The sequence below is a fragment of the Carcharodon carcharias genome, chromosome 8 (assembly GCF_017639515.1).
Source record: "Carcharodon carcharias isolate sCarCar2 chromosome 8, sCarCar2.pri, whole genome shotgun sequence".
Taxonomy (NCBI): Eukaryota; Metazoa; Chordata; class Chondrichthyes; order Lamniformes; family Lamnidae; genus Carcharodon; species Carcharodon carcharias.
Genome location: NC_054474.1, coordinates 24439489 through 24451232, shown reverse-complemented (window position 1 = coordinate 24451232; position 11744 = coordinate 24439489). Strand labels below are relative to the sequence as shown.

Genomic DNA, 11744 nt, shown 5'->3' with positions numbered 1-11744 from the left:
AGATAGGTTTTAAGGAGTGTATTAAAGGAGGAGAGCAAGGTAGAGAGGTGTAGGGAGGGAATTTTCGGCTTAGGGTGAAAGCACAACAACCAATGGTGCAATGGTGCAGTGATTAAAATTGTGAATGTTCAAGAAGCCTGAATTAGATGAGTGTAAATATCTCAGAGGTCTGAGACTGGAGGAAATTATAGACATGGGGAAGGGTGAGTCAATGGAGGGATTTGAAAACAAGGACAGGAATTTGAAAATTGAGGAGTTACTTGACCAGGAGCCAACACAGGTCAGCTAACACAGCGATGATAGAGATACAGCAGAGTTTTAGATGATCTCAAGTTTACAAAGGATAAAATATGGGAGACTAGTCAGGGGTGTATTGGAATAATCAAGTATTTCTCTTTTCATGTAGTGCCCTTGTCATTTGAGGGATGCAGCCATCTGAATTAACTGATATCCTACAGCCAAACCTACAGGTAACAAAATGCATGAGGTTTTGGCAGCAAGTGAGCTGAGGTAGGGGTTGAAGTGCAGTGATGTCACAGAGGTGGAAATAGGCGTTCTTAGTGATGGCCATTAGCTCATCTCAGGGTCAGCTATGACATTAAAGTTGCGAACATTCTGGTTTAGTCTCAGACAATTGCCAGGGAGATGGGTGAAATCGATAGCTAGAGAATAGAGTTTGGAGCAGGGACCAAAGACGATGGCTTCAGTCTTCCCAATATTTAATTGGAGAAAATTTTTGCTCCTCAGTATTGGATGTTGGATAAGCAGTCTACTAACTTAGCAACAGTGGAGAAGTTGGGAGATCTGATGGTGAGGTAGACCTGGTGTCGTCAACATAAGTATGAAAATTAATGCTGTTCATTTGGAAGGTGTCAACGAGAAGCAGCATGTAGATGAGAAATAGGAGGGGGCTTGGGGCACACCTGAGGACCAATGCATGGGCAGGAAGAGAAGCCACTGTAAGTGATATTCTGCATATGGTGCAATAAATATCGTGGATAAGAATAAAACCAGGGGCATGATTTCACGTTTCACCCATGTTCCCATGTCCCAGGTCAAAAAAATCTGTAGACAGCCTACCCATGCTCAGGTGGGTTTCTCCACAGCTATTCAATGCTCGGAGGGGGTTTAATTGACTCAAGGAGAGACTCTAGCCCCCAACTGGGGAGGAAGTCCCATCTCCAAGAGTTGCTGGCCAATCAGATGACCCGTAGCTCTCTGGTCCCAGCAGTGCCACCACTCGTGGTGGTCACTGCTGGGACCACATCCAGTTCTCAATGGAGCTCTTCTCTGGAGCCAGATGGGGAAGTAGGCTGGGTGGGATTTCAGCTGAGCCAGGCTTGGAGCATGCATAAAATTACAGTGGGGTCAGAGGTGGGTGGGTGGGTACTGGGAAAGGTGAGCACACCTAATTTTGTGCCCTTGCCCACCTGCCAACCTGCCCCCAGGGGCAGCGTAAAATTCTGTCCCAGGTGAGAGCAGATTCACCCAGCTGGACGATGATAGAGAGGGTTTGGAGGAAGATGGTGTGGTCAACTGTGCATTGGAGGCGGTTCAAATGAGGTTTACTAGATTGATACTTGAGAAAAGGCTGGACAGACTGGGCTTGTTTCCACTGGAGTTTAAAAGAGTGAGGGGTGATTTGATTGAAGTATACAAGATCCTGAATGGCCTTGACAAGGTGGAGGTCGAAAGGGTCTTTCCTCTTGTGGGTCAGGCCAGAACTAGGGGGCGCTGTTTTAAAATTAGGGTTCACCCTTTTAGGACAGAAATGGGAAGAATTTTTTTCTCTCAGAGGGTTGTGCGACTTTGGAACTCCTCTGACTCAGAAGGCGGTGGAGGTGGGGCCATTGAATATTTTTAAGGCAGAGGTAGATAGATTATTGTTAGGCAAGGGAATCAAAGGTTATAAGGGTTAGATGGGAATGTGGAAATTGAAACACAAGAAGTCAGCCATGATCTTTTTGAATGGCGGAGCAGGCTCGATGGGCTGAATGGTCTATTCCTGTTTCTATTTCTTACGTTCTAAAGGCTACAGACAGGGTGAGAAGGTCGAGGACAGATAGTTTACCTTTGTCGCAGTCACGTAATTGGCTGCCCATTTGACAACTCTCCGGTCGTCACTTCTATTGACAACAATACAATTAAGAGAATGATGTAAAATGAGCTGTGGACTCACTATGGCCTGTATTACACTGCCTAACAGGCTCAAGATCTAAACTGATGAGTGACATTAATGGCTTCTATGAAGATGGACTGTTTCCACTGGGGAGGGACAAATAAAATAATTATATAATATGCTGATTTAGAGAAAAAAAGTAGAAATATCCAAATATTAGACAAATATTTTTATTTTAGTTTAAGCTTTAAATTAGGACAGGGAACAAAGATTACTTGAGCCATTCAAAACTCAAATCTACATAAGAATAATGGTGCTGATGCAACATGCGCACACAGTTGTAACGTGCTGCAGCCAAAGGTCTATTATTCAGATATGTAATTAACAAAATGAATATAACAGTACAACTCTAACAAAGACTCTTATTTTAATTGCTGCCTAAGATAAATTGCCCTGCAGTGTAGATCCTTACACACTCATGTAATTGTTTAATTAGTTGGTATCAGCCTCATACAAATGATCTCATCACTGAATTATACATTGCAAAGAAGCGAGAGAGCAGAGGAGGCTTAGCTATAGCATTCTCCATGAATGAGTTCTAGATTCTTAGGCAGATTGAGGCCTTTTAGTTTTAGTTTTGTGGATTCTTCAGGTATTGCTGTAGTTAATTAACCAAAGTTGCGAATGGAGGAACTCTGCAGCAAAATAAGTAAGAAGCTTGAACCCAAGCCCAGAAAAGTGAGATTCCGGATCTCCTCCTCTTACAGTGGCCGTGTCCTGAAGCAGGTTTATGAGGATGGATCGGAGTCAGAGGAACCTGAGGATGAGGGTCCCCATAGGTCGCTGAAAACACAACTGAGTGAGGGGTTTGAAATAGGCCGCGCTAAAGCACAGGAGCGTTGGGACCCATCTTACTCTTCTTCAACACGCTTATTAGCACAAAGAATAAATGTGTTCAGAGATGGAGACAGGTTTTGCATGACAGGCGGACAGAACTTATTCCCCGACCTAACTGCAACCCGTTCCAAGGTAAGTCATTTATTACTCTGACTATGACTATATCAATTTCTTAATTGGACTTTGGTGCTCACTTTAAAACAAAGGCAAGGATTTTGAGGTCGGCGGGAAGGTGGGCCCAAGAGCAACCGTGAACCAGTCCACCGCCCGCGATCGGAGCCCCAATTTCACCCTGGCTGGCCAATTAACAGCCGGCCAGCGTGAAACACACACTGAGAACCTCAGCGCTGCTGGGGTGGGGGTGGGTGGAGTGCGAGCACGTAAGTCTGCGCATGCGCGGTCTAGCATGCGCTAAAAGCTCCCTAAGGGCACAGAGCTGCCTCTGGGAGCTGAAGAATTGAAGAAACAGAAATAAAGATTGTAAGGATGATATAGACATGTGACTGACTCACATGAAGAGGGACATGTTTAAAATGATGGTCAAAAACATTTAATGGATTTTTATTACTATTGGAAACCTAATCCCGCCCATGGATAAGGTTTCGTTAAAAATGTAAAGGCCGCCTGGCCTATTCGCCCACCCGCCAACCATAAATTTTGACGTTCAGTGAAAAGTACAAATTAATTAACTGCTTAAGGGCCTTAATAGGCCTCTTAATTGTCGGTGGGCACCCTGCCAACTCTCTCATGTGCCCGCTGACTAAAGGATTGCCCAACAAACGTAAAATCCTGCCAACAGTTTTTAAACTAAGATATGCAAGACGATCCAAGGAATCATCATATTTCTGTTCATCAGTGGCTGGGGTATTGAACTTTTCAGAACTATAATTAGGCGCTACCACAAGGCTTTCCATAGTCCAAACCGGGCATCATTTCCACAAATATATTAAGGAGCTTGTTTAAGTAGGGTCTTCTCTTTCCGAATCCAAGCTGGCTGTTGTCTACTAGACTACCATACAGATAATGCTCAAATTTACTTTTTACTTTTGATAACCAATGCCATTAAAACCATTAGGACCTCCCCAGTGATCATCAATTCCCGCTTAATGACTGTTAGTGCCACACTAATCTCCTCCTTTGTATGTTTTAGATTTCTGGAATAAATACCTTTAATTCCCTGAGATTTATTTTGTTTGAGCCATTTATCATTATTTCCTATGTTCCTACATGGACTATGACCACCGAGTCTCTACATGTACCCTTCAGTATCTCTTCCAACCTTCCCTTCATGTGCACTCCCCTAGTTCCTGGTTAAGAACTCACCATCCTGTAGGTTTTTGCCTTGTGACATACACGACTATCTGTCTTCTTGTTTAAAGAGTCCCCATACAGCTATAATATCTTCATGGCTTTTTAGTCTAATAAGCTGACTACAAGCAAGTAGGCATTGTTGGCTTCTTTGTTTCAAGGTATGTTCAGGGCATAGAGCATTCTCATTCCCTGCTCCTTTTGCTTTGCCTCTTGTGGCTGTCCTTTTGTCCCAGTCATAGCAACAGATGGACATAGGCATTGAAGTAGACCATTTAGCTCTCCAATCTGTTCCACCATTCAATGAGATCATAACTGATCTGTACCCTGACTCCATATAACCACCTTTGCCTCATATCCCTTAATACCTTTGGTTAACAAAAATCTCCCAATCTCAACTTTAAAATTTACAATTAACCCAGCACTTCTACCATCCTTAGTATGTAGAAGTTTTGTTAACTGCACTCCTGAAAGACCTTGAAAATTTTGTTATATTCCCTATTTCTAAATTCCTAACTCACAGTAAAAGTTTATACCTACCTACCCTATTAGTCCCCCAGAAAACCTTGAAAATTTGAAGTACGTCTCCCTTAATCATCTAAATTCCATGGAATACAATCTAATTTGTGTAATCTCTCCTTGTAATGTTACACTTGGAGCCCAGGTATCATTCTAGTAAATTTAAACTGATACAATCCAAGGCCAATATATCCTTCCTACGATGTGGTGCCCAGAACTGCTTCAGGAATGGTCTAACCTGCATTTTGTCTAGCTGTAGCGTGGCTTTTATCCTCTTAGTATTCTAGTCCTTTAGATAAACAGGCCAGAGTTCCATTAGCCTTTTAAAATTATCTTATGTACTTGTCCATGGCATTTTAATGATCTATGTACATGGACCCATGGACAGTCAGTGCCCACTTGAGTTATCGCTATTGACTAAAGTCAAATCCCCTGGTATAAATGTTTGTATAAAAGATTCTGAGCTTTTGGATATAGCCTGAAAATTATAGTGAAAACTGTGAATGCTTTGCATATTTATCTCAAATTTATCTCTGTTATTTAGACTAGAGGCCATAAATTACAGTATTGGTTTTAAAGGGATTCGCATCTCCATTCCAATAGTGGGGAAATGAATTTGATTTAAGTGCATCAAACATCACACTGTAATTTTAAGTTTTCATTTGCATTATTAACATATCATTTCTGATAATGGTTTAGTCTTTATTTTTTAGCTGTCTAGTTGATGTCTAATTATTACTCATGTATCTTTATCAACAAACAGTGCTTTCCAGTTGAAAGCATCTCAAATGAGAATTTAATTTATAATCTTACATTTATTAAATATTGCCAGTGCTAGTGCAGTATCTGTATGAGTCACATAGCGTATCTCTGCATTCCTAGCCATCAACAATACTGAATTTTGGGAAAATTATCATCTACACCAGCAATCTAAGGATCATAAAGGCACCGCTGACTCAGAAACAGCTCTTAAGTAAACTTCTCCAAACTCAGCTGAAATCTGAAAATACAGCAAACCTGGACGGAAAGGGAGAGGCTGATGAAAACAGTGAAAAGCAGTTAGGGACAGCTGAGGTATTTTGTACATTTTCATTAACTTAAATTAGGAGAAAGCTCCAAGTTAAATTGCTCACAGTAAATTAACAAAATAGAATTGATCCCTTTAAAAAAATTCTGATGTTCAAAGGCTTAAAATCTTCAGATTGTATCAACATTGATGTTAGTTCTGTGTTCCTTTACGACACATATTTAAAACATTCTAATTGTTCAGGATATTTATCCGCAGGGGCTAATTGATTCTTCACATGGCCCTCCACAGTGGGTATTAGAATAACAGTCTTGTAACTTGAAACTCCATTTGGTGTCCATTTAATTGGTATGGATTAGGTCCTTCAGTTTGAAGTAAGTTATTAAGAGACCTGCCCAATATAGGCTCTACTGGCGTTGGATACCAGCTTCACGTGAAAGATTGATCACCGTGTGATAAAACTCCCAATATTTACTTCCAATTCGTTGTCAGCTGTCAACTTGGTTGAATCGCAACGGTGATTCTCTCATTCTATGTTTCAACCATGACATCCACAAGACAAGTTCATATCTAAAAGAGAAGCTAATTTTAGTCCATAATAGTGAATAAGATTTTTCACTTTTAATCACTAGTTACAGCAAAATACTTCCTCAGAACTTACAAATTGCAATACTAGCTTAAGACTTTCTTTGCCCTTTTTGTTTTTTAGTGGGAAAAAAGATTAAGAATAAGGCATCACTAACCTGTGATAATTATATTTTGGCCAGGATTTTACAGCTCCAACGTGGTGAGTCTCCCCCCTGCCCCAGTGGATGTGGCGAGCCATTTAAATCTCCATTCAGTTCGGCAGGACCATAATATCCCGCTGACGGGAGGGGCTGTAAAATCCGGACTTTGTTTTCTTCTCTCTGATTTAGTAACTGACCTTCATTGGTGTAATGTAAAAATCAATATTGAGCAGTGGCTGATAGGATGAGTTACTGTCAATGCCGGATGCGAAAGAAAGTAAAAAAACCAGTTAGGTTAGAGATTTAAAACAAAGATTTGCATATCGTACCTTTTCACAGCTCTCTTTGATGACTCTAAACACCTCACATGCAATTACTTACACAGTGGCTGCTGGTCTGTAGGGAAGCAGTCATTTTGAGAATAGCAAGATCCCACAAGCAATTACTTGGTGAATGGCTGATTAATCTATTTGCCGCGGTGCTGGTTGAAGTAGGAATGTTGGCTAGGATAGTGGCAGAATCCTTTCTTCATTGCAGAGTGCCTTGGCATCTATAATTTCCCATAAATAAAACAAGCAATTGCGTAGAACCTTAGAAATTTACAGTATCTAAGATGGCCACTTGTCCCATTGTGTCTGTGCCAACCAATTGCTACAACAATCCATAACAAATCTCAATACCTTGTGCTCTTTCTTCCCATAACCTTGTACTTTTGCGCAGAAGTTTCTGCTCCCACCAGCAGTGGGAATCGTGGCGGGTGGGGGAGCAAGATTTGGAGGGAGGCCAAAATCAATTTCCCGATGACAGGAAATTAGTTTGAAATCTTGTTCTCCCAACATCATGGCAGCTTAAAGGCAAGTCAAATGCCCCATGGATCTATGTTGGGAACCCCATTTGCATCTCATGAATGCTTATTAAAAGCCCAATACAGCAGAATCTTGTTCCCCCTCCAAATTTAGCACCCCGCCAGCGGGAATATAGAACGTTTTGTTTCACGACTGTACATAAGTAGCGTGTATCTGGCAAGGCCCATTTCTTCCTGGACTTTCAGGTCAGTAGACTTTGCTTTCGCCTTCCTTTCACACTGTCACTTAGATAGAGATATTAGCTGCCTGTCGCACATGCTGTGCCAAGGGGAGGGCTGAGACCGAAGTAGGGCTAGGGGTGGAGGGGTGGGCGTGGATCAAGGAGCAGAGTGGGAAAGTGAATGGCTGTCCAGGTGCTATTCAAATATGGCGCCCGGATGCTAGAGCCTATGAGGTGAAAGCGGGGCAGGCGACTTCCTGCTCACCATGTCACGAGATTTGATGTGCTTCTCGTGGCTGCATAATTAATGAGATGAACAGCGCATGATCGTGTGTGTTCAACCACCCCACTCTCCAGTGGAAGTCACTCCGAACTTTCGCTTTTGCCACCAGACTTAGCCTCTGGAAAGGAAAATTCCACCCTTTATTTGCCTCAAATACTTAGATCATTTTTCTTTCAAAAAGCAAAACGCCCCATGCCTCAATCTCTCCCGTGGAGAAACATTCCATGCTCCATCGACCTTCTGTGTAAAGAAATTTCATCTAACCTCCCTCCTTGGTGTTTGATGTTTGGTACTCCTCACCCTCTCAGGGATAATTTAAACTTATGGCCTCTTTTCATCAACTCCCGTGCAAGAAGAAATAACTTTTCCCTATTCAGAAAATTGAAATGCTTCATAATTTTAATAACCTCTATTAAATCTCTTCATAGACTTTTTTGCTCCAATGGTTATAGTCCCAGCATCACAAGCCTGTCTTCAAAACTGTGGTTTCACAACCCAGGCATCTTCCTGGTCAATCTACACTGAACATTTACGGTCTCTAATGCCCTTTTTAAAATGGAAATACACATATAACTCTAATATTTATGGATTGGACTATCTGGTCTCAGTGATCTAATTTAATTCAGAAGTTAAGACACTTAAAACATTCCCCAGAGTTCTTCCAATATAACGTCAGTGTCATGACCGGGTGAGGAGGAATGAGCTAGCTGCCTTTTTTTCAAACCCCCTCGGTTGGTTGAAGCAAAGATAAAAGCAAAATACTGCGGATGCTGGAAATCTAGAACAAAAACAAAAATACCTGGATAAACTCAGCAGGTCTGACAGCATCTGCAGAGAGGGATACAGTTGATGTTGGTGCTATTATCTAAGGAATGTGCTAATGGGGACATTAAGGGTAGCAAGCAGGACAAGCTAGTGGCAGATGGCCCACCCCATCCCCACTAGGGCCATCAGCCACTAGCTTGTCCTGCTTGCTACCCTTAATGTCCCCATTAGCACATTCCTTTGATAATATCACCACCATCAACACCCCTTTGTCCTTTTGTCTATGACATCTTTGACAGTCTCTTCTTGGCCTCCACCTATCACTGGCTCCTTCTCGAGCTCTACCTGTCCCATACCCCTCTACCAGCTTATATTTCACCTCATTTCTATATTGCTTAGTTCTGATGAAGGGTCATACGGACTCAAAATGTTAACTGTATTCCTCTCTGCAGGTGCTGTCAGACCTGCTGAGCTTTTCCAGGTATTTTTGTTTTTGTTCTGGTTGCAACAAAGGTTTGTTTAAAATTCTTTGCCCTTTTCCAGACCAAATGTATTTTGATTTTACCAAGGAGCCAATCAAACAAGGCTTCCTTGAGTCAAAGAAAGAGTGAGATTATTAGTCACTAAAGCCCGAGGAAAAGTAATAAAAGACACAACACACATTCACACAGATCAGTAAAGAAAGTTGAGTCCAAATTAAAGTTAAAAAAGAATATACAAAAAGTCCTTGGCTTGCCCATGAGGCGAAGATGGTAGTACATTGCAGACGTTAGTTGGATGATTTCAGTGGAACTCTGGAGCTAACTTGGGTAGTTTCACAATCTGTTGAAGACACTTGTTGGCTTGTCCCCAGAGGTAGAGATGACCTGATTGCTTTGCAAAGGTGACTGTCGTTCTCTTCATGTTGTTTGCTTCTCCCCGTTAAAACACTTATCTCCAGCAAGAAAGAGAGACAGAGGAGAAGCTCTACCTCCTTCTTTGCTGTTCCTCTTCTGCTCTTTGCCCAACACTGGTTTTCAGAGCCAATTTGAACTAATTTCCTTGTGCATTCCCGGGAGGGGAAATAGGCATGTCTTGCACCCAAAGTCTATTTTGCTTTCAACTCAGATACTTTTTGACACACCCTGAGATATAAATCTACAGGAGATGGGTTTTGGATTTCTGATGGGATGTAGCTGGCTGGGGGGCAGTTTCCATTGTCTTCACAGAAATACAGTGATTTAAAAGTCCAGACTTTTGCATTTCTTATACCTCCCTTCCAAGTGCCTCTGTTTGAAGTGAGAATTGACAGATCTTCAGGTGTGAAATTCCAGTCCAGGTCTGTCAGCTAATCCACATAGGAATTTGCCAGAAGGGCACCTTTACAGTATTAGCCATCTTTTTATCACTGTCTTGTCTTGTATTTCTTTAAAAAACACAGGTCTTCTTGAAACAGTTCAATATGCCTGTAGTTAGTTGTAGATTGTGGGTCATTCTCATTCCAACATTGCTGTGGTGAAAAGAGGAGATGACCAAAAGCCCTGGAGAAGTGGTATAAGTGGTTAACATTTTTTTTATAATGATGACTGTGAGCTATTACACTAACACTTAACAAATCATGATGTCAGTTGGTGACATATTTGGGCATCAGGTCCAATGTGGTACAACAAAATGATAACCTCTTCAGGTAAGACAGATTAAAAAAAGAAAAAGATCCTAATTGGTGTGTAGCGAAGTTGATTAATAGAAGTTTCCTTTCCCTGGATTGTTTCTCTAAGGCTTCTGTTGACCTTCCACTTATGTTATGGTAGGAGAGCAAGAGAAACCCTGCTGAGATTCCCGGTGCCACTGAAGAAGGATATGCTCTGCCTTATGATGACATCACAACAGAAAGTGCTGGAAATGTTCAGCAGATCAGGCAGCACCTGTGGAGAGAGAAACAGAATTAACGTTTCAAGTCTCTGACCTTTCATCAGGTCTGTTATGTCGAGGGAAACAAGTTTTCAGGGAATGAAACTATCATGTAGGCAAGCAGTGAGTAAAGAACAAATGCTCCTCCATATGGAAGGAGCAAAGATGGGGAGGCGAGACTGTTCAGGATGTTCCTGAGTAATTCTGAGCAGCTGGTTATAGAGTAACATTTTTAGAGGCATTAGAAACAGGTCTTCTTTATGACATTTTTGCCAGCCTAAGATACTTGGCGATAGCATGGAGAGACATAAAAGAAGAGAATAAACTGAAAACTCTTACACTTATTCAAAGGTTAACCACATGTAGTGAAATGCCTGCCTGTCTGACTCCTGATTTAAATCTATTTCAGGTAGGTGAATCGCAACCCACGTGCCTACAGTGCGATGGGGCAGGATGCGTCCCTTGCTCTTTGTGCCATGGAAGCAAACTGTCAATGTTTGCCAACCGATTCAAGGAATCATTTCGAGCCATACGATGCCCAGGATGTAACGAGAACGGAGTACAGCCATGCCAGACCTGTGCCCATTGAAAGCCTTAAAACATTCAATAAACAGATGATGACTAAAGCCCTATAAACTCTGTGAACTTACGGTCCCATACTAAACCTTTGTTGGAATGTGTAGAGTTTGTGAGAATGGGGATGGGAGGGGGTGGAGGTTTGGGGTGTTGTGGGGTGGCTAGGACAAGGAGCCTGGCCCTTTGTGATCCAGCTGGATGGACATTTAAGGGGAAGGACCTGAGGAAAGGGACACAGTCCATTTATACAATTGACTTTGAAACAAGTGGCCTCTGCTGACCAGAAATAAGTGATATATGTTTCCCTTTCAGTTTATCTTTACCTATCTACTTTTCTTTCTAACCATATATTGATCTATCGATATATCTTTGGTGTGTTGATGGTGTTAGCAGAATGGGAATTGCTGATTGTTCCAGTTGATAACATAAATGCTGCATGCATAAATGGAACAGACTGATCTTCTCACTGCTTTTACATTTATGGTTGCATTAACAATGAAATAAAAAATGTAAAAGTGCAAAGTTTTACTGTGTACAATAATATTCTTTACTGTATAATCCAACGCATTGGTTGTATCTTCAAGCAGTTGACCAAAGACTGGTCAG

General features: G+C 41.7%; 1 protein-coding gene across 1 annotated transcript; it reads left to right on the top strand.

Annotated features, from left to right (window-relative positions):
- Window positions 1-2803: 2803 nt before the first annotated feature.
- Window positions 2804-11151, top strand: LOC121281416 (glutaredoxin domain-containing cysteine-rich protein 2). The gene is made up of 3 exons (XM_041194359.1): window positions 2804-3148; window positions 5726-5917; window positions 10972-11151. The coding sequence occupies exons 1-3, from the start codon at window positions 2804-2806 to the stop codon at window positions 11149-11151; spliced, it is 717 nt and encodes a 238-aa protein (XP_041050293.1).
- The last annotated feature ends 593 nt before the right edge of the window (window positions 11152-11744 follow it).